Source organism: Lithobates pipiens, unplaced genomic scaffold (genome assembly GCF_037356315.1).
Source record: "Lithobates pipiens isolate NorthernLeopardFrog02 unplaced genomic scaffold, aLitPip1_a1.2 Scaffold_28, whole genome shotgun sequence".
Lineage (NCBI taxonomy): Eukaryota > Metazoa > Chordata > Amphibia > Anura > Ranidae > Lithobates > Lithobates pipiens.
Window position 1 is genome coordinate 177,145,014 of NW_027507789.1, and position 24,459 is coordinate 177,169,472.

At 45.0% G+C, this 24,459-nt stretch overlaps 1 protein-coding gene across 1 annotated transcript in view; it reads right to left on the minus strand.

Annotated features, from left to right (window-relative positions):
- Positions 1–24,459, minus strand: part of LOC143935849 (beta-1,4 N-acetylgalactosaminyltransferase 2-like) — a 168,627-nt gene that overhangs the window by 28,766 nt on the left and 115,402 nt on the right. The window contains exons 5-6 of the mRNA XM_077459974.1: positions 22,751–22,940; positions 21,223–21,309 (exon numbers count right to left, since the gene is read on the minus strand). Coding sequence (XP_077316100.1) covers positions 21,223–21,309; positions 22,751–22,940 — 277 coding nt within the window. The remainder of the gene's footprint in view (positions 1–21,222; positions 21,310–22,750; positions 22,941–24,459) is intronic.

Genomic DNA, 24,459 nt, shown 5'->3' on the forward strand with positions numbered 1-24,459 from the left:
AAAAGAGCACTGTATTGCCTTCAGGATTAAATGCCAAGATAGGATATCACAGAATGTGGCCTTGAAACTCCTCCATATTGCGGGCACCACTAGTATCAGCTGGTAGTGAGCTCCTCTTGGGAAATATTCTTTATTGGCCACGAGGTGGAATGTAGAGTTTGTGGCAATGATGTCATCTAGGTGGATCACAGCTGTATCTACATGTGATCCACCTAGATGCCATCACTGCCACAAACATTCCAGCTAGTAGCCGATAAAGAATATTTTTCAAGTGGACTGAGTCTGTGCTCTGAATAAGGGGACATGCCTCCCAAAACATGTCAGATGTCATCATCCGCATTATTTCATGCAGGTGGAGAGACCTCTCATTCATATATTCCACATATCCACATTGGTTTGTGAGTATAACTTGTACTTTTTTATTTTTAAATAAATTGTTGGAGGTAATGCACTAGGCATTTGCTCCCTTTGTGCTTTTGCTGTTTGTATAGTACTGGATTCCCAAATTTGAAAAGGGCTGCACTACTTACCGTATTTATCGGCGTATAACACGCGCTGGAGTATAACATGCACCCCAAGTTTAGGAGGGAATTTTAAGGAAAATAACTTTTAGGAGGGAAGTTTAAGGGGAAAAAAAAAACTTACATTTATATGCCCATCAGTGTCATCTGCAGCCTTGTCCACCATTGCAGCCTTGTCCACCATTGCAGTCTTATGCAGCCTTGTCCACCATTGCAGCCTTGTCCACCATTGCAGCCTTATGCAGCCTTGTCCACCATTGCAGCCTTGTCCACCATTGCAGCCTTATGCAGCCTTGTCCACCATTGCAGTCTTGTCCCCCATTGCAGCCTTATGCAGTCTTGTCCCCCATTGCAGCCTTATGTAGTCTTGTCCCCCATTGCAGCCTTATGCAGTCTTGTCCCCCATTGCAGCCTTATGCAGTCTTGTCCCCCATTGCAGCCAAGTCTATTTTATATTTTTAAAATGCCTCCGGCCGCCTTCAGCTCTTCTCACCAGCTTTCAGCCGCCTTCGGCTCTTCTCGCCAGCTTTCGGCCGCCTTCGGCCATTCTCGGCAGCTTTCGGCCACCGAGAAGAGCCGAAGGTGGCCAAAAGCTGCCGAGAACAGCCGAAGGCGGCCGAAAGCTGCCGAGAATGGCCGAAGATGGCCGAAAGCCACCGATAATGGCCGAAGGCGGCCAAAAGTCGCCTTGAAGAGCCGAAGGCGGCTGAAAGCCGCCCAGAGGCTCAGAATTTCAGGGGATCGGCGTATAACACGCACCCATGATTTTCCCCTGCTTTTAAGGGGAAAAAAGTGCGTGTTATACGCCAATAAATACGGTATAATTGTACAGTGGCCATGGCAATTGAACTATTACAGCAAGCCTTCTAACGATTTCTGAGCGCTAATGTGTCAAGTTTAAAATAAAAATTACTAAAGCGCTGATACGGATAAAAATGTGAAAATATAAGTATAAATGAGAAGCAGCTGCAACTATTCAAAATGTGTTCTGGTATCACATAAATAAAAAATAAAAAACAAATAATAGTCCGCTGAACCTAAAAATTGAATAATAAACTCTGATAAATAAGTGAAAAATAGTGATCATATAAGAATGCAAAAAAAGTCCACATGCACAAAATTCTTAAATGATGACGAAAAAAAAAAGTGAATAAAATCACTCCATGCTACGTGACAAGGAATATGTGCTGATAGATAATTACCACCACCTCAGTGTGAAATGCCTGCTCACCTCAAAGAAAGATCCCCTTGGGTCTATTGGCACTTTGAGTATTGATCCAAAGAAAAAGATCAGCCAGATCAGAAACAGGCTTGAGCTAATGGCTCCACAACTATCAGGACTTCTCCTTCTTTGATTTGTCCAGGTACAATTTTTCAAAGTAAATAAAATATAATCGCAAGATTGTTTAAATAACTTGATTTTAATTAGTAAAACCATATGCACTCACATTTACAAACGAGCAGTTTGCAATGGGACAGCTCTCCTCCTCACTACACATCCAGGATTATGAGACACCAGAAGTGTTATCACCGACTCCTCCCTTTTGTCAGCATTTTGTCAGCATTTAAGAATTTTATGCATGTGGACTTTTTTGCATTCTTATATGATCACTATTTTTCACTTATTTATTGGAGTTTATTATTCAATTTTCAGATTTAGCGCACTATTATTTGTTTTTTATTAACGTGTCAAGTTTGCAGTATTTTTCATGGTGCATCAATGTTTAGGTAGAAGTGCACAATAACTAAGATAAATAACAACAGTGTAGTTCTAGCCAGCTATGTCTCTATAATAAGAATAGATAGAATGCGGAAGACATATATAATGGCATCCCAAAAGAGATCAATGGGTATTGTCATGCCAACTCTACAGATGAGCTATGCAGGATGAGTGTTGTAACCAGACTGGCCACTGTGCCCAAAAGGATTGTCCCTTGCCATTTTTGATTTAGAACATAAGTTCATATTGAGTCTTTGTGTTGAGGTTGGTGATGAAAGATGCAAAATCAGGGGGCTCTTTCTGCTGCTGTAGATTTTCTGGCTGCAACTATGCAATAGATGATAAAACGTAGATGGAGTTGGGCCATCGTTCCAAATTTAGCAGGAGAAAGAACCATAACTGGTTCTAGTGGGATTCTTATACCTACTACTAATGAAGTAAAGTCGAATACTCTCTCCCAAAAGGAAGTGATTTTGGGGCATAGTCACCATATGTGCAAGAGCGAGCCTGTCACACTACAATCTCTCCAACAGAACAGGGAGGAAGAGTGAAAAATAGCCATTTGGAGTAGAATACCAGTGACACAAGAGTTTAAGGTGGGATTCCCAGTGGGACATGCATTATGAAGCCTTAAGTAGGTTATTAGTTACATTAAACCATTGCAGCTCATGGAATAATTGCTAGAGTTCAGTTGCCCATGACCCATTGTAATTTGTTTTCTCTTGTGAGGGAACCATGAACATCCGATAAAAGTAAGCAATTTTTTTCCTTTCTTTTGATTGATCTTGAACAAACGTAAGTAGATCTGTAGGTGTCTCAACATCTTCTTGAGGAATAGAGTCCAAGATATGTCTAAGCCCTTGTACACACGGTCGGAGAATCCGTCGGAATGTGTCCTATTGGACCGTGTTGTCGGATAATCCGACTGAGTGTGGTATGCATCGGACTGATTCCGTCGGAATATCCGTCGGACCCAATTTTCCAACTTGTTGGAAATATTTTCCGACCAACTGGTTCGATAGGACATACTCCAATCATGTGTAGAGAATTTTGATCGGACCAAGTGCCACGCATGCTCACATCAAATTCCTACATCAAAGCTATTGGCTACTTGCCTGAACGTAGTCCCATCGTAACAAAATTACGTCATCACGTTCTGAATGATCGGATTTTTTGACAACTTAGTCCGACCGTGTGTATGCAACAGTTTCAGACAAGAGCCGACGGGCAAAATCCGACGGACAAGATCCGACGGATTTGGTTGTCAAAATCTCCGACCGTGTGTACAGGGGCTAAGAAGAAGATATTTAAAGAAATCGCTCTGTGGGAGATGATAACGGTGTTGCAACTAAGGCCACTGCTGCTGGGAAACGGATGTTCAAAGGCAGTTGGATGCTTTTTTCAGCTGCCCCTGAACTCATCTAATGTTATATAAAGTGTACATGTACACAGGTTAATTTAATGTCATTTTTAGGCAGTTGAGTTTAGAGGCCTTTTTTGTAAAGCAAACAAATTAGTTCAGACGCTGAGTTTAGAGGCATTTCAAGTGCCAAACCCTTCTAAACATGGCTAAATGGGGCAACTCATGTTTAGCCACGCTTTGTTTACAGGCATTTTTCATTTTTTGCTATTTTGAAAAAAAAAATGTTGTTTTCAAACGCTTCTAAACGCAAACACGGCTAAACACGGCATGTAAATGCGGCAAAACGGACAATTTAAACGTGGGTTACTGCCAAGTTAAATTGTTGAGAAGAGGTTGTAAAAATGTCCCTTGTACATTAAGTCTAAGCCCCTGTACACACGGTCGGAGATTTCGACAACCAAATCCGTTGGATTTTGTCCGTCGGATCTTGGCCGAAACTGTTGCATACACACAGTCGGACTAAGTTGTCGAAAAATCCGATCATTCAGAACGTGATGACGTTTTCGTTACGATGGGACTATGTTCAGGCTAGTAGCCAATAGCTTTGATGTAGGAATTTGATCGATAGGACACATTCCGGCGGATTCTCCGACCGTGTGGCTAAGATGAAAAAGCAGGCCCATCGAAAAGGGGGCCAAGTGTGTGCATTCCTGAGGCCAACCATTTACAGAGTGAGAAATCCAAGGAGCATAAAGGAAGTGTTAATATGTTCAAAGATTTATGTCGGGATGTATAGTCCAGGGATGAGTCCTCCCTATATGTGATATTTACGCTTTAGGATGTATTTTTGCATTTTCTTTACCAACAGGATCATTTTTGGTGGTATTTGTTTTTAATAAATAATTTTAATGTTACTTTGTTTTACATGCATTCTGTGTCTTTAAGATGTTTCTATATGTAATAAAATATATCTTTGTTACAATTGTAACAGTTGTTTGCATAAGAGCTATGTTTACTGTATATTTTTTTTCCTTTTTTTGTGTTACATTTGAACTTCCATGGTAGCCCTCTCAAATCAAGCTTTGTGAACACCATTTCTCCCTTGAGGTGGTCAAATAACTCCGTAACCAACGGAATCGGATAGGCATTCTTAATCATGAAACAATTGAGACCCCGATAATCAATACATGCCGGACTCGGCCACCATTGCCATCCCAACGTCTCCACTGACAGGTACGCCAGAGATCTGACTACAATCTTCTCTGTTCACCTCATCCCAGCCAGCATCAGGAAGGACATCTTGGTCGGCAAGGATGTTAACCTGGCCTCCCTCCTCATATCGGTTCACGATGGGGCTGAAAATAAATCTTACACCTGGGGGACGTCTCAGTGGTCCTTAAAGCTAAAGATCCCAGGCTTAACCACAAGCTTACCGTCACTGAGTTTGTGCAGCCAACCCCAGCAGGAGGGAAGAGCTGGACTTGTACCTACATGCAGTGGTGGACCTAGGTTACAAGTACGGAGGGCTTTCATTTTATGACTACCACCGGTCATTTTCAGCCAAAGCGGCAGCCAGACTTTCACAGTTTCAGGCCAGCACCAACTGGAGTATCATCGATACAGATCTGTTCTGCCGCCACTTTGTGGGGCTAGGCTCCCCACTTTGTGCCATCTGTCTTCCACCCATATTGTCAAAAACTAGATGTGACCAGAACTGTGTGACTGCGACAGAGTGAACCAGACATAAATAGGTGAAGGTAAGTTTATTAAAGTAAATGCATATAAATGTGAACACACCACCAATACAAACTGAGTGAACAAACCAAACAACCAAGCAGTGACGATAAACGAACAAACCAGCATATATAGCAAAAGGGAGTACCAGAATCATAGTCAAGCCAGGCCGGGGTCATAAACAGGAGGTCAGCAGATGGGGGGACAAGGAGAAAGGGATCAGGTTTCAGGATAAGGTTCCAGGGATGCAGGAATAGATAGGATCAGGTACAACAGGTTCAGGATGCAGGATGCTGGAATCAAGATTCAGGATCAGGTAACAGATAAACAGGCTGCAGGTCAGGGTACAAGGACAATACCAGGGCAAGGTGTGTGTGCGCGCACTTGCCGGGTATTTATACAATGGCTGCTATCAGTCATGTGACGCCTGATTGCAGAAGGTAATACCTGCTCCACACTGCCAGGATCCCTCCACTGGTGGACACCAGTACTGTGGACCAAAGATGACATAATTCCAGCAGGGAAAAGCTCTTCTGACAGCTCCAAACTGCAAGGAGACACCTGCTGATGGATCTTAGTACTGCACGCCAAATGATCAATATTACCAGTGGAGGGAACCTTTCCTAACAGTACCCCCCCCCCCCCCCCGAAGGAGCAACCTCCGGATGCTCCATCTAGCTGTTGTTGGGGAAGTCTATTGCGTCAAGCCAGGCCATGAGCAAAGTCACATCAGATTGGGCAATAAGTACCTCAAGCTGGATAGCAGGCACAGAAACCTCAAGCTGAGTAGCAGGCACATTGAGCTGGGTGGCAGGCACATCAAACTGGGCAACAGGCACATTAAGCTGGGCAGTGGGCATGGGCACATCAATCCGGGCAGCTGGCACATCAAGCGGAGCATCAGGCAAATCAAGCTGGGCAGCAGGCACGGGCACAGCAAGCTGGAAAGCAGGCACATCAAGTGGGGGAACAGCAGGCACATCAAGCTGGGCAGCAGGCATGGGCACATCAAGCTGGGCAGCAGGCACATCAAGCTGGGCAGCAGGCACAGGCACATAAAGCCAGGCAGCAGACACATCAAGCTGGGCAGTAGGCACGGGCACATCAGGTTGGGAAGCAGGCACTTCAAGCTGGGCAGCAGGCATATCAAGCTGGGCAGCAGCCCCGGGGCACTTCAAGCTGGGCAGTGGGCACATCAGGTTGGGAAGCGGGCACTTCAAGCTGGGCAGCAGGCATGGGCACTTAAAGCTGGGCAGCAGGCACGGGCACATAAGGTTGGGAAGCAGGCACTTCAAGCTGGGCAGCAGGCACGGGCACTTCAAGCTGGGCAGCAGACACATCAAGCTGGGCAGTGGGCACAACAGGTTGGGAAGCAGGCCCTTCAAGCTGAGCAGCAGGCACATCAAGCTGGGCAGCAGGCACGGGCACTTCAAGCTGGGCAGCGGGCACATCAAGCTGGGCAGCAGGCACATCAAGCTGAGCAGCAGGCACGGGCACTAAAAAGCTGGGCAGCGGGCACATCAAGCTTGGCAGCAGGAACATCAAGCTGGGCAGCAGGCACGGACACATCAAGCTTGGCAGCAGGCACTTCAAGCTGGGCAGCAGGCATGGGCACTTCAAGCTGGGCAGCGGGCACATCAAGCTGGGCAGCAGGCACATCAAGCTGGGCAGCAGGCACTTCAAGCTGGGCAGCAGGCATGGGCACTTCAAGCTGGGCAGCGGGCACATCAAGCTGGGCAGCAGGCACATCAAGCTGGGCAGCAGGCATGGGCACATCAGGTTGGGAAGCAGGCACTTCAAGCTGGGCAGCGGGCACATCAAGCTGGGCAGCGGGCAAGGCACTTCAAGCTGGGCAGTGGGCACTTCAAGCTGGGCAGCAGGCATGGGCACTTCAAGCTGGGCAGCGGGCACATGAAGCTGGGCAGCAGGCACGGGCACATGAAGCTGGGCAGCAGGCATATCAAGCTGGGCAGTGGGCATGGGCACATCAGGTTGGGAAGCAGGCACTTCAAGCTGGGCAGCAGGCACATCAAGCTGGGCAGCAGGCACAGGCACTTCAAGCTGTGCAGCGAGCACATCAAGCTGGGCAGTGGGCAGGGGCGCATCAGGTGGGGAAGCAGGCACTTCAAGCTGGGCAGCAGGCACGGGCACTTCAAGCTGGGAAGCAAGCACTTCAAGCTGGGCAGCAGGCACAGACACATCAGGTTGGGAAGCAGGCACTTCAGGCTGGGAAACTGGCTCTGGTTCTTTGGGCTGGAATGCTGGTTCTCCGGGCTGGAGCCCTGGCTCTGGCACTCTGGGCTGGAACTCTGGCACTCTGAGCTGGAGCTTTGGCACTCCGGGCTGGAGCTCTCACACTCCAGGCTAGAGCTCTCGCACCGGAACTTCAAGCTGGGACAGATTGGTGGGTGTGGAGGCAGGTTAGGTTAATGGATCATTTTGGTTGGGAAAAACTTTAATTTTTTCTTTGGCTTAGCCACTGAAGCTCAGTGACTGCAGGACTGTAGGTAAGGGGTGCAGCAGACTGGAAAGGAGGATTGGGATATGGCAGAGAAGAGGTAACAGTAGCAGGGGGAAGATCTTGTGGGTTTGTAGGCAGCGGAGAAGAGGCAGGTGGGTGGAATGCAGGATAAGTACAGGAAGCAGAGACTGGATATGAGCATTTGGTTGGGAGCAGCGTGTACTGGGCTGCAACTGAGGTTGGCATGGCTGATGGGGAAACATACATTTGGGTAGGCTGATGTCTGATGGCAGAGATGGTTTGTTTGGCTGGGGCTGATTGCACTATGTCAGACCATGCTGAAAGTATAGCTTGTATAAACTGTAGTTTTAAGTCTCCCTGTCTAACAAAAGACTGAGCAGACACAATGCACTCAGCAATCACCTGTGGGGAACAGGCTGAGTAGTAATCATAAAAATCAGCAGGATCATCTTCAAAAAGCCATACTAAGGATACAAATTGATTCATATTAAAAGAAGACACACGCTGATCGCACATTGCAGAGGACTTGGCTGAGGGCTTAAAGACGGCGAACACTTCTAACTCATTCCGACCTTCATGGGAAACGGCCGTGTAAATGCTTGTTAAGCAGAGAACACGGGACGCCAGCTGCGGCGACATCGCTAGCCCGGGCTCCTTCAAGTCCTCCGAATTCATCGCAGAGCCTCCCTGGGCCCTCTGAGAGCCAGTGACTTCACATTCAACCAATAGAAAAAAAACGAATTCCAACAAGGGAGACATCTAGTGGCCAAAAGAAGCATTGTTGAATGGCAGTTTAAAGGCTTTTTTGATCTTGATTGTTCGGTGAGTGCATCCCCAAAGGGGATCGTGTGTGCCCCACAAGTGGTGAACTTTTATGGTGGAAGCTGCAGTTTAATCACAACAAAGAACGGATAGAATAAGCACCTTCTTTTCTGGACACTGATCAGAATTCTAATGAACTCACTTTATATAGAACATTTTTTAAAAAGTGTGCATGCGCTGCTATATATGAAAAAGTGGACTTCTTTTAAAGTTGCAATTTTTTTGTATATTTTTTTATATTTCTGTGTTTTTAAAAAGCAGCAGCTGTAAAGTGGATATTCTACGTAAGTAGAGTACCACTTAAAAACCGTAGTTTATTTCATATTTTTTCTTATTTTGCATATTGGTTTCCAAAAGCGCAGAGTGGTGTACTATTTGGGCAGGCATTTATAATAACTTTGTAGTACATTCTTTTACAATATTAAAAGAAGGATTGAAATCATCATGGCCATCTGGGATACAGGGTAGGGCCAGCCCAGTACAGATCTTGATCAAAGGCTGCACGTCCCCAAACAATATATAACCCTGATCGACCAGGGAGTGAGCCAAAGGGATAGCTGCAAACAACTGGTCACTAGACCATTCTTTCAAAGCCTGGCAGCAATAATCACTACTTGCAATTATCACTTCAGATGCCAGCAGAGAAAAATAAATAAACTCATCAACATTCATGTTTGCAACCAAACTGGTATTCTGTCATCAACTAGATGTGACCAGAACTGTGTGACTGCGACAGAGTGAACCAGACATAAATAGGTGAAGGTAGGGGGGCGTGGCCTGACCTCGACTGAAGATGGCAGCATAATCACAGAGCTCCCGCTGAAGAGACCTTTTCTAGGCTATTTTTAGAGGCTTCTTATTCATTGATTTTTCATCGTATCATGGGAACGTCTTCCCGTAGCTCTTCGGCCTCCCGATCTCGTTCCCCGAGGGACGAGGCTAGTCGGATCTCGCAAAACATCCCGGAGAGGTTTCGCTCCTATAACTCCAACATGGCCGCCTCCCGAGACCCGAGACCTCCGATGGATTCCTCACAGACTCCCTCTTCTGGCGAAGGGATAGTCCTCACCCCGCACAATCAACCGAGTTTACAAGATCTACGATCGGTTGCAACGGATATAAAGGAGACCCTCACTGCAGCCCTTACCAGTGCTATCTCAGATCTGAAGCTAGACATACAAGCTATAGCAAATCGGGTCCAAGATGTGGAGAATATTACCTCAACCCACACAACTATTATAAAAAGATCTTGCCAGATTTTGGATACACACACGCTACAATTAAGGGATCTGAATCGGCATACAGAAGACCTCGACAATCGTGGCAGACGCCACAACATCCGTCTGAGAGGCCTCCCGGAATCTATTGCCCCAGAACGACTGGTGGCTGAGGTAACAGGCTTATTTAACGCCATTTTGGATAGGCCTCCAGATACCAGGATAGAGATGGAGCGCATACACAGAGCCTTACGACCTAGGGGAAAGGAATCTGACCCTCCCCGTGATATAATCTGTTGTTTGCCTGACTATACTCTGAAAGAGGAGATCCTTCATAGCGCTAGAGCGACGGATACACCGATCACCTATAAAGGAGCCTCCATTTCACTTTTTCAGGACTTGTCTAGCATTACTCTGAGGAGACGCAGAGAACTCCGCCCCCTTCTGGACACTTTGCGCGCCAAAGGAATTCCATATCGTTGGAAATTCCCCTTTGCTCTATCGGCCTCTTCTGGTGGCAGATCAGCCTTGTTGCGGGTACCAGAAGATCTTCATCACTTCTGTAATACATTGGAAATACCCTTCACGGCGGTCCCTGATTGGTATGCTGAGTTTCGTCCAGCGGTTTCCAAGTCTACACAGCCGCTCGCTGAGCCTATGGAATATCAAGCTACCCGCTTCCAGAGATGCCGCTCGCCCTCAGAATCTAGAGTGTCGCACCCCCGCTCTGGAATTGAGCGTGGTGTCAGCCCGCAGACCACTCCGCGACCGAGGAGAGCTCACCGCGAGCACTGAGCTAAGTCCAATACATGGTCATTCTCAGGTTCTCTGAGTAACATTAGTTCCTTTATTGTGGATGTCTGTTTCTCCGTTTTTTTTTTTTTTTTTTTTTTTTTTGGTCTCCCTGTTTTTACCTTGCACCGCCATACGGAACAGTTTTTGCCCACACACGGAAACTGGTGATCTCCTGATATGGAGAAAAGATGGCTATGAGTTCTGGTCAGCCAACATAATCCAACAGGCTTAGCGCCTAGGAGCAGAGACTTGTACTGATCTGCAATGTTTCTTACTTTGGGGAAACTTTCACCTCTTTCTATCTTGTTTAGCGTATGAGCGGTATTAGCAATACAATAAGCTGGTCGGGGAGTGGAGTGCATAACCGCACATCAGACTTTCTCGTTAACTCGGCAGATTCAGTGGGGCATATTTCTGTGTCACAAACTGTAATCATATATACATATTACCTTTCTTTAATGTTCAATTGGGCAATGATAGTTGCTAGGATCCATTGTGTATGTTCCTCACACCAGTATCCTGTTATAGCATGTAGCGGAGATTGGAGGTTTGAGCCTTAACATGACAGATGTTTTCCCTCCCTGTTTTTTCCTCGGTTATTGTAAGGGCTGCTTCGCAGCATTGTCCTGTTTGACTCTTAAGTGATTTCTAGCTCATACATATGCCCCTCCCATCGCTCTGAGATTGATCAATTTTTGGCGGGATGGCAATTCTCCTGTGATTTTTTTTTTTTTTTTTTTTTTCCAGTGTTCCATTTTTATGCCTCTGCTCGGTGGCTCCCCCCAATCTCCTAAACAAGCTACTAAGTTTTATTAACGCCATGTTCTTCGGTTCTAGAAGTTATTTACCAAAGTGATACAACCGACTGTAGTGCTGTACGGGGTTCCACGCTTCAGAAATGGGAGGGAATCCGTTTGTTGGCCAGGAATAATTGAATAATTGTGTGTACAATGGGGGGAAAATGAACCCCAGAGGTCAACCTTTTTTCTAGGTATCAGTTTTACCATTTATTTTTTTTTCTCAATGCACTCCTGGTCGCATGTTGATCTCGGGCTTTTATAATATAATAAACCCGTCTCAGCCCTTCAGATGACCAGGGGTAGATAGTTCATAGTTCTTATACTATACATGGTCTAACGGTTATATACTGTTATGAGTGGTCTATTTATATGTCCATTGAGGACTATTCGTCCTTTTACAGTTATTAGGGGTGCAGAGGTATTTCTTTCTCACCTACTTACACTCACCTCTTCAAACCTAGGTCTTCCTGCACTGATCCTTGTTAAGTATATTTGTGTGAGGTCCAGACCTGTTTTCTCATAGTAGCTATTTTTTTTTCGAAGTGGGGAAGATACATCTTCAAATTTTCACCACAATATTGTTAGAGTTACTTAAGTAACACATCTTTCAAGTCCTCTCTGAGTGCTGGCTCTACTGAATGTAGATGGCCACCATTCTACGTGTCTCGTTCAGCGGGTTTTGAGTTTAGGTTCTTGATTATCGAATTCAGAATTTTATCATTCCTTTTCTAGTTCTTTTTCTTTTCTGCCATTCTTTGGTTGCTTAGGGTCACATCCCCACTAGGTGGGGTCGTGGTGTGGATCAGTCATTTCTTTTCTTCTTGATCTTTTTTGTTTTTTAATACAATTTCCACAGTACGACCGCTCACCGATATTTTCCGGACTTTGGTTGAGCTATTCAACCCAATTTTGAAGAACTAGCCGGCCTAGTTCCTCCCCGGACAAATAGATATTATTATTTCCTGTTGCAGTTACTTTTTTTCTGATTTCTTATAGACGCTCATCCGAACCTCCTTCTCATTTACTTTATAGGCACGCCTATATTTGGCCACCAATTATCTTTAATCCAGCATCTCCTGTCCTCGTTCTAACAGCGCGCTTCCCCGTCGGTCATTATCTCTTCCCATCATCTGCAGTGTGGCTGTAGAGAGATCCAAGCTACCTTATAGTATACGCTTACGTCCTTATTGCCTTGCTTGATCTGCAACCCGGACCTTGCTAATTTATCCCACGTTAAGGGTGCATTTCACGCGAAGAGCACTACCCCCCCCTTATTTGTTTATTATTTCTTTTTTTTTTGGGTTATTTTTTGTATATTGCATTGCGAGTATGGTTCCCAACCCTCGCATTAACTCGTCGGACGCCCTGAAGATCGTCTCCCTGAATGTCCGTGGGCTAAATATTCCAGAGAAAAGGTCTCAATTACTCCTCTATATGCACAAAAGTAAAGCGGACATTGTTTTCCTACAGGAGACACACTTCAAATCATCCCAGATACCTAAATTAACTAATAATAGAGGGAAAGATATTACATTGGCAAACATTTATGCACCCAATTCAGGTCAAACGTCATTTTTTACGTCCACTCTATCCTCACTTGCTTCGTTCCAGAAAGGCATTCTCATCCTTGGTGGGGATTTTAATGTTCCCCTCCATCCGGCTCAAGATTCTTCCACGGGTACATCATCCCTGCCCTATTCTGCGCTTCGCAATGTTAGATTACGCTTGCAGGAACTGTGTGTCCACGATTCGTGGCGTACTCTCCACCCTCAAGGGAGGGACTTCTCTTTCTTTTCCATCCCTCACAATAGATATTCTAGATTGGATTATATTTTTTTGACTCAAAAGGACCTACCTGCCCTTGTAGAAGCCACCATAGAGACCATGGTCTTATCTGACCATCATCCGGTCTCCATGACCTTACAGATAGCCAATAACCGCATCTCTGCCCCTATCTGGCGGCTTGATCCCTCTCTACTAACGGATCCAGTTATTGCAGCCTCTATACAAGAAAGTTTAACACATTACTTCTCAGATAATCATCTACCAGATACTGACCCTATGACACTATGGGAAGCACACAAATGTACGATTAGGGGGGTGCTGATAGCGGCTGTAGCCAAAAGAAGGAAGGAACATAACATTCAAATTACACAACTCACTAATCGCATTAAAACCTTGGAGAAAATCCACAAACTCTCTCTTGCCCGTGACACCCTTTCTGATTTAACTCAGGCCAGATTAGAACTCCTACAATTACTAAATTCTCAAATTAAAAGACGCTATGTCCTATCCCGTAAAATATTCTACGAATATGGTAATAAATCAGGTAAGTTCCTAGCCAGGGCCCTCCGTAAACAACGAGCTTTTAAAACGATACATTCCATCACAGATCCCGTGGGCAATAAAGTAGTATCGAACCACCTAATTGCTGATCAATTCGTCCAATATTATACCCAATTATATAATTTGAACGAGACTTCCGAGCACAGCGACACTACAAATAGGACTCAACGAATCTCTGAATTTTTACAGTCGTACGCACCAAGTGGCATTACTTCTGAAATGGCGCTTCAGTTAGAAGCTCCCTTGTCGTCTCTTGAATTTGATACTACCCTCAAACAATTGAAACCAGGGAAAAGCCCAGGCCCAGATGGCCTCACTGTAGGTTACTATAAATCATTTGCGCCCACTTTACAACAATATTTTTTGGCAGCGTTTAATTCCTTAGCGTCGGGGGTCCCCCCACCACGAGACTTATTGAGGGCCCACATAACTGTAATCCCGAAACCAAATAAAGACGAATCCCAAGTGTCAAACTACAGACCCATATCTTTACTCAACGTTGATTTAAAAATTTTTGCCAAAATATTAGCTAATCGTCTCCTCCCTATCATACCCCAACTCATTTCTCTTGATCAAGTTGGTTTTGTTCCGGGGCGGGAGGGTAGAGACAACACGATTAAAGCTCTTAACATACACCATTGGCTTTCCTCCTCCAAAAAGACGGGTTTCTTTCTTTCGTTGGATGCGGAGAAGGCGTTCGACAGAGTGGCCTGGGACTACATGGCGGAAGTTCTTCGCAAATTGGGCTTTCCAGAAAGACTGTTTTCTTTTATTATGGCTCTATATGCCTCCCCCACGGCCCAGGTCCGCATTAACAGTCGGCTGTCGGACGCCTTCTCCATATCCAACGGGACGCGTCAGGGATGTCCACTTTCCCCGTTAATATTCATTCTTACCTTAGAGCCCCTCCTCCGGAAGATTAACGCAAACCCAGATATCAAAGGTATAACGATTGGAGACACATCACATAAAATAGCTGCGTTTGCAGACGATATTTTACTCTTCCTTTCGGAACCACATATCACGATCCCTAACCTCCTCAAGGACCTTGGTGACTTCAAAGTTCTGTCCAACCTACAGACTAATTTTGCTAAATCGGAAGCCCTGAACATTTCCCTAAGTTCAGAAACAATAACCACATGTCAACAGAATTTTCCCTTTCGTTGGAATGAAAAAGCTATAACGTATCTGGGCATCAAGTTGCCTTCTCGATTGGAAGATCTTTATGCCCTCAATTACACCGCCCTTTTACAAACCATTCGGAAAGATCTTAAAGCTTGGTCGACGGGCGTTTTTTCTTGGTTTGGCAGGGCTTCAATTATTAAAATGAATATACTACCCCGTTTGTTATATATTCTACAAACTATCCCCATAAAACTTCCTCCCGCCTATTTTAAAGCTTACCAATCCTATTGCTCCAATTTTATTTGGAGTGGTAAACGACCACGGATTAGCTTCGCCAGATTGAGTCTACCTAAAACGAAAGGTGGCATTGGGTTACCTGACATCAAGAAGTATTTTATTGCCAGCCATTTGTCTAGAATAGTGGACTGGAATGTGCATACTACCACTAAAGTTTGGACGCAAATAGAAAATATGTTTTCCACTACACCGCTCAAATTGTTACCCTGGATAGACCCTGGACATATCCCGACAAAATGCAAACAGAACCCCTTGATTGCGAGTACACTACTATATGCCTTTAACTTAGCCTGTAGTAATCGCGGTATTTCCTCGCACCGCAGCCCGATGACACCGCTAAAACACAACCCTGCTTTCCCAATAGGCCAATCGGATGCCTTTCTTTCCGGTATGTGGCCCTCTTCAGATATTAGAACAATGCTTTTTTTCTCTGGCAATAAACTTAAAACCCTTCTAGACCTTCCACACCAGCCCTCGGGACGCCCATTCCCTCAATGGGTCTACTTCCAGATAAAACATTTTCTGTTATATCAGGGGGCGAAATCCGACTTCGCCCGTAATCTTACCTCATTTGAAGTTCTTTGTAATCAGTCGGAACCACAAAGGCATGTGATCTCTACTATTTACGCCTTACTCTTTGCAAATATTAACCCCAAAGCAAATATGGCAACAGTTAAATGGGAAAATGATTTATCCATCTCCCTGTCCGTAGACGACTGGTCAATTATATATGCTAACTTACATAAGGGATCAATTAATGTATCTGTACAAGAAACCAATTTTAAGATATTCTCTAGGTGGTATCTAACTCCAGAAAGGCTCCATCGTCGTGATCCCAAAATTCCCTCAATGTGCTGGCGATGCTCAGATAATGTGGGTACGTTCTTGCACATTTGGTGGTCCTGTCCGCGCATACAGCCTTTTTGGAGAGAGGTTCACCGTCTAGTCAGACACATTACCACTATCCCCATTGATTTCTCCCCTGCCCAAATGCTTTTGCACCACTCTGGTCTTCCCAAGAAGCTTTATCATCGCTCATTGGCACAGCATTTGCTCAATGCAGCGAAAATGTGCATTCCTGTAGTCTGGAAATCTTGTTCGCCCCCTTCTGTCGCTGCCTGGATCGCAAGAGTGTCTAAAATTGCTGAGATGGAAGAACTTATCCATCAATCGAATGATACCCCTACTAAATTTTGGGGGACTTGGGCTTGCTGGCTTCACTTTCGTAGTTCGGATGAGTGTCTTAACCTGTTAACCGGTTCTCCGCCGCCTTGAGGTGGATGAACTGGTTATTCCCAATTTTTTCTCATGTTTCCCCTTTTTTTTCTTTTTCTGCATATCAGATAAGGGTAGACAGCTTAGCTTTTATACAGACTTGAATCTTCTGAAGCCTTGAATGAAGGTTCAGGATTCTCTGCTCATTCTCTTGCCTACTGAATTTTTTTTTTTTTGTTTTTTTTTTTTATTTACTTCCTTTAATAATTTACGTGACTTCGACTTTATTGTCTTCCCTATTCTGATATAGATTATTCTATACTTGGCGATTTCCAGCTACTGTTTGCCTCTGTATTCTAATATAAGGTCAAAAATATGCTGTAGTGTTTTTTTTGTTCACTTTTCATGTTATTTTGCTCTTCTATGCAATGTTATTGTATTGTATTTTATTGACTAATTTCTTCAATAAAAGCTTTTTTTGGAAAAAATAAATAAATAGGTGAAGGTAAGTTTATTAAAGTAAATGCATATAAATGTGAACACACCACCAATACAAACTGAGTGAACAAACCAAATAGTGACGTTAAACAAACAAACCAGCATATGTAGCAAAAGGGAGAACCAGAATCGTAGTCAAGCCAGGCCAGGGTCATAAACAGGAGGTCAGCAGATGGGGGGGACAAGGAGAAAGGGATCAGGTTGCAGGATAAGGCTCCAGGGATGCAGGAATAGATAGGAACAGGTTCAGGAGGCAGGATGCGGGATACAAGGATGCAAGGACAGGTTACAGATAAACAGGCTGCAGGTCAGGGCACAAGGACAATACCAGGGCAAGGTGAGTGTGCACTTGCCGGGTATTTATACAATGGCTGCTATCAGTCATGTGACGACTGATTGCAGAAGGTAATACCTGCTCCACACTGCCAGGATCACTCCACTGTTGGACGCCAGTACTGCGGCCCAAAGATGACATAATTCCAGCAGGGAAAAGCTCTTCTGAAAGCTCCAAACTGCCAGGAGACACCTGCTGGTGGATCTCAGTACTGCACTCCAAATGATCGATATTACCAGTGGAGGGAACAGTTCCTGACACATATGTCCAACTGGTGCTCTGACACAGGCGCTAGATGCCTCTCCAACTTGCCCTCCACCTCTGGTTCCAGACACAGCTTGCTGGTTCTCACCCAACCACCCCAGGTGGGCAAGTTGGGATGGCCTATCCTGTCACTGGGGGTGCGTCAATCTGCAACAATTACAACTACGGGACTTGCAACTATTGTCAGGGTCGGCTGCCTTATGTCTGCGTCTCGTGTCACAAAGTGCACCAAAAGTTCACTTCCACTCTGGCCTGGATATCAGTGACTGCTGTGGACAGTACAGTCACTACGGAGTGGACCTGGGCCATAGCCGAGGAGATCGACTCCAGGGACGCCTGGGTACTAGGCTGGGATGCCACTGGCAGTGGGAAAAGTAGCCTAAAAAGCTCGGCTTTTCTGGATGTGGCGGAGTAGGAAATACCCCTACGCTGCAACTCCACTGTGAGCTTGGGGATGGTCCAAGCCCTGGGGGACTGCGTGTTGCCAGTCTCTGAACCCGCGGAGGGTGACAGAGGGGCAGAGGTGCAGTCTTCGATGCCAGCCTGTGACCTGTCTGCAGCTAAAAGACAAGGAGAGGGGAAATGCATGTTGTTAAGATGAATTGAAAAGGTAGAAGGGGACAGAGGAGTTATGGACAGAAAAAGAAATGACAAGCGTAGTGAAGAAGCCGGTTTGAGTTTGAACTCTGTTGAGTGGGAATTTAGAAAACTCAAAAGAGCGCATGACAACCGAGGTAAACAAGGAGGTGACTGGCCAGTTAACTGCTAGCTTGGGTGTCCATCTGTGCTGAGCACAAACCTGTGAACCAGAGCCCCAGGGCGTACTGGGTGAGAAGCTGAAATCTGGTACTACTTAGGTAGGAATGTTGCGATCTGTAGTTTGTGACGGGTGCTCGGCCTGCTGGTGCTTGCACTGCCAGCAAGCTCGATGTCCAGTGGCGGTGAATAGAAAGATCCCCTAACAAGGAAATCACAGTACCCCCCGGGACTTGTAAGGCAGACCAAAATATGAGTAAAAAATATATTACAAATTTATTCACAAAAATGATACACAAAATCGTTTTACAGAACAGTATAAAAATCCATACATATATCAATGCGTGGAATCCTACATATAAATATATAGTCTGCACAACATCAAAGGTTTCATATATGGTTTTAGAATGTGAACTCAAAACGCCTGACATGTTTCAGGAAAAGATTCCCTTCTTCGGAGGCATATCTAAGGAGAACAAATAGCTGTAGTCATTTATTTGTAAATGACCAAAACAACTGAGAATAAATCTCATATCAAGAGTAAACAGTTGTGTGTGAGTATATATATAAATGTATATCAAAGAATTATTGATAGATCGCCCCACGGAGATGCACAGCCACAAAGTGCTAGGGACCCATAGGTGGCCCGCATCAAACCCACACATAGGTCTTATATTATGCTGTTAGGGGAACAAACAATCTCCACGTGTGGTGTCTAGGCAATTGAACAGCATGTCCAGTGGCGGTGCGTCCATAAGGGCGCACGGGCGCCACCCCCTCCCTCCAGCCACCCCTCTAGCACCAATAGATAGATTCATGCATAGCATGAATCTATCTATAGCCGCTGCTGCTACCTCCTATTCAGGCACCCAGCCCCTTTTCGGGCGCCTGAATTACAGCGGCGGGGGTGTTTTGAAGCACCTGATTAGAGCCATATGCTCTAATAGGCGTCAAAAAATGTGACCTGCAAGCGCCATGCTAGGCACTTGCAGGTCACTCAGCTGTGCTAGAAAAGCAAATGAATATTCACGTTCCTAACACTAAACCGCCTCTCCGCCAATCAGGTGCTCAGATCTGTTACCCATCACCTGATTGGCTGAAACGCCAGGCGCTGTGATTGGACACCTCTCAGGCGTCCAATCATAGCAGAGGATGGGATAAGACATTGAGGAGCTATCCCACCACCACGAGACAGGGTAAGTACAGACGGCGTTCGATGGGGCACAGTGAGGCTGCATTTGATATGGCACAGTGGCTGCGTTCGATGGGGCACAGTGAGGCTGCATTTGATGGGACACAGTGTGGCTGCATATGATGGGCACAGTGGCTGCATTCGCTGGGGCACAGTGGCTGCATTCGATAGGCACAGTGGCTGCATTTTATGGGCACAGTGGCTGCATATGATGGGCACAGTGGCTGCATTCGATGGGGCACAGTGGCTGCATTCGATGGGGCACAGTAGCTGCATTTGATATGGCACAATGGCTGTGTTTGATGGGCACAGTTGCGGAAATTGATGGGCACAGTTGCGGCAATTGATGGGCACAGTGGCAGTGTTTGATGTCACAGTGGTGGCAATTGATGGCACAGTGGCTGTGTTTGATGGTACAGTGGCAGCAATTGATGGGCACAGTGGCAGCAATTAATGGGCACAGTAGCTGCAATTGATGGTACAGTGAGGCTGCAAGTGATGTTTTTTTTTTAGAATTTTTCAGATTGTTTGCACCCCCAAAAAATTTTGAGCACCAGCCGCCACTGCCACTGTCAAACCCACCTCACTCCTCTTCTGTACATACTGTCCAGTATCATACCCTCCGCACTCCTCTCCTGTAAATACTGCCCACTGTCATACCTCCACACTCCTCTCCTGTATATACTGCCCACTGTCATACCCTCCACACTCCTCTCCTGTACACACTGCCCACTGTCATACTTCCACACTCCTCTCCTGTATATTCTTCCTATTGTTATACCCTCCACACTCCTCTTTTGTACATACTGCCCACTATCATACCCTCCACACACCTCTTCTGTACATACTGCCCACTGTCATACCTCCACACTCTTTTCCTGTACATACCGCCCACTGTCATACAATCCACACTCATCTGTACATACTGCCCACATTTATACCCTCCACACTCCTCACCTGTACATACCTCCCAATGTCATACCCTCCACACTCCTCTTCTGTACATACTTCCTACTGTCAAACCTTTCACACTCCTCTCCTGTACATACAGCCCGCTGTCATACCTCCACACTCCTGTACTGTGCATACTGTCCATTGTCATACCTGCCACACTCCTCTCCTGTACATACCCCCCACTGTCATACCTCCACACTCCTCTCCTGTACATACCGTCCACTGTTAAAGCCCCCACACTCCTCTCCTGTACACACTGCCCACTGTCATAGCCCCCACACTCCTCTCCTTTACATACAGCCCACCGTCATACCCTCCACACACCTCCTCCACACTCCTCTCCTGCAGATTCAGATGTAAAGGAAAACTCTGTGGATACAGATGTAAGGGGAAACTGCAGAATAAGATGAAAAGGGCAGTAAACCCTGTGGATTTGGATGTAAAGGGGAACTCTGTTGACTCTGATGTAAAGGGAGACTCTTGTGATTAACTCCATATGATCAGAAATGTTATTTAATCATAAAAATATTTGTATAGTGTATACTACATAAAAATTGCTGTGCGTTCCATTATACAGAGGTAATAAATTGAATGTACTACAAAAAAATAATTGCTGTGCGCTGCTAAAGTGTTCTGATTTGGCTTGACGAAAAGGTGGCAACCCTACTACCAAGGCTATATTGCAAACAGGGCCACTCCAACAGCATGGGCATGATATTTATTGGCGGCAGTGCAGTCCACTGAGCAACATACAGGAGTGGAAACAACAAATTTTGCCTATACTTACCCCGTCCTGGGTCATATAAATGAACTAATGGTGGTTGTCGAATGGAAACTGGAATATGTGCCGAGTACTGGTCCATAGAAAATTTTACTGCAATAAAGATAAAACCAAGAATGGGTAATGAATGTTACCCCAACATTTCATATGGTTGATATGTACAGTATATGTTGTACCATGTACTTTTGTTAAAAAGTATATATTTCTCTTTGCATTGCTTCCTTTGTTTGAAATACCTGGTGATCCTGCCAGTCCCCTGTTTTACTATATTAAACTATCCATGATAGGAATGAGAGCACATCCATCCCAATGTCAGTTTTCTGGCCTGCCTGTCCTGCAATGGTCAAATTTGTGCGAACAGAGATTGTATGATCACTTAAAAAAAAAACTTTAATAAAAAAGAATATATATACCTTTGACTATAATTTCAAAAGTATTGGGACACCTGCCTTTTCACGCACATTAACTTTAACAGCATCCAAGTATTAGTCCGTAGGGTTCACTATTGAGTTGTTCCAGCCACCCACCTTATGCAGCTATAATAGTTTCAACTCTTCCGGGAAGGTTGACCACAAGGTCTAGGAGTGTGTCTATGGGAAGGTTTGACCATTCTTCCAGAAGCGCATTTGTGAGGTCAGGCACTGATGTTGGGCAAGAAGGCCTGGCTCACAGTCTCTGCTCCAACTCATGCCAAAGGTGTTCTATCAGGTTAAGGCCAGTCAAGTTCCTCCACCCCAAACTTGCTCATTCATGTTTTCATGGACCTTGCTTTGTGCACTAGTCCAAATCATTTGGTGGAAGGGGGATTATAGTGTGGGGTTCTTTTTTTCAGGGGCTGGGCTTGGCCCCTTAATTCCAGTGAAGGAAACTCTTATGCCGCGTACACACGACTGGACTTTAAAGCAGACTAGGTCCGACGGTCTTTTCAACGGACTCTCGACAGAGTTACGAAAAGGACCTTCCAAATGAATGGACTTGCCCACACACGAACGGACTAAGTCTGTTTGAAAGTCCGTTCGTTTTGAACATGATGACATAAGACGGGACTAAAAAAGGAAGTTCAATAGCCAGTAGCCAATAGCTTCCCTCGCGTCGTATTTTGTCCGTCGGACCAGCATACAGACAAACGGTTTTCCCGATAGGAATTGAGTCCGTCGGACAGATTTGAAACATGTTCTATTTCTAGGTCCGTCTGATTTTTTTTATGAAAAACTATAGGATTAGCCTACACACAATCGGATTGTCCAACGGACTGATTCTGTCGGACCTAGTCTGCCGGAAAGTCCGGTCATGTGTACATGGCATTAAGGCGTCATATGGCTTTGTGTGTTTTTAAGAGAAGATGTATTTAACACTTTTGTAATAAAGGGAAGTTTTATGAATTTATGTTTCATTGGTTTGGTTGCCGGTAAAATCCCACAGAAGTGGGAAAACTATGTAAATTATGGTGGCAACCTTTTCCCAGAACAGAGTGAGCAATACAAACAAACCTATATAAATGCATTTGCTTTCTAGCTCATATGACTTTTCTTACCAATGTCCAGACTGTCAATGCTGTAAAGAGTACTTGTGTAAGTTGTATTAGCCAGGATGCGATTTAACACACTGATATCGTCGGAAATAATGTCCAGATGTTTTTCTCCTCTGCCATTAATCTGAACCCCTTGAATTCCAGATATATTAACTTGAATGTCAAAGGTTCCAAGAGATGCCTCAAGTGCCACCTACAAGAACAGAATTCCAAAACCTAAGATTCAAAGTTTTAATGTGAATAATATACCATATAAAATGGCATAAATGTCATAAATTCTACTGTGGGTTATAATATTTTTGAATAGACTATCAGCTGTAGTCATTGTAGCTATATTCTATATTTTCTTCTAACATAATGCATTCCAGTTATGCTGACTTCGGTGTAAGCCCTTGTACACACGGTCGGACATTCTGACAACCAAATTCGTTGGATTTTGTCCGACGGATTTTGTCCGATGGATTTTAGCCGAAACTGTTGCATACAGACGGTCGGACAAAGTTGTCAGAAAATCCGATTGTACATAACGTGATGACGTTATTTTGTTACGACGGGACTACGTTCAGGCTAGTAGCCAATATCTTTGGTCTAGGAATTTGATCTGAGCATGCGTGGCACTTTGTCCATCGGAGTAGGCTACACATGATCGGAGTATGTCCGATCGGAGCAGTTTGTCTGAAAATATTTCCAGCAAGTTGGAAAATTTGGTCCGACGGATATTCCGACGGAAACAGTCCGATGCATACCACACACAGTCGGAATATCCAACAAAACGGTCCGATAGGACACATTCCGACGGAATCTCCGACCGTGTGTACAAGGTGTAACAGTTCAGATTGTGATTACGGAGTAGGAGTGTTTAGCTGCCATGGGCATAGGGTGCTGAAATGAGGAAGAAAATGTGACAAGCACGGGCAGATCCGGAATATAAAGTCATGATATTCAATTTATTAAATTTCAAGTATATTTAAAGCCAAAACTAATTTAAAAGCACATTATGATTAAACCCTCTGTCAAGTTTTTAATCCGACACGTACCATTTGGGACTAATAAATATTTAAATCTCCAATTCCTTTAAAAGATATTATTTCCAAACATTCCAGATGACAGACAGCAAGAGGAATCACAGCAACTGGCAGGACTATTCAACAAACCTGGAAGTGTTAGAAATTAGATTCTTCCCACACACAACGGGAGTTTTAAGCTTATTCTTTTTACTGCAAGGCAACAGATCAGACTTAAAGTGGTTGTAAAATCTTGTTTAAAAAAATAAAAATAAATAAATAAATAAATAACAAACATGTTATACTTACTTCCTCTGTCAAGGTGGTTTTGCACAGAGCATCCCAGATCAGTGGCAGCCAATGCACTGTAGGTACATGGGCGCCACCCCCTCATCCATGCGCACGGCACCTTTCAGGACGCCAAATGCATGGATTCCCAGGGGGCGGAAGGGGGTGGTATTTTTTGAAGCACCTGATTAGAGTCAGAGGCTCTAATAGGCTTCAAAATAGGGTGGGCTCGGGGGGCAGAGAGTGCGCCCTGATCCCACCCAATTGTGTGCCGATGAATGTGGGTGAATTTTTGCAATTTCCCCACCAATCAGGGAGGCAGGTTGTCAGACCTGTTTCCCAATTGGCCAAAGCACCAGGGCATCCTACTGGATGCCTGGCACTTAGGAAGAGGTGGCAAAGAGGCCTGGCTCCTAGTCA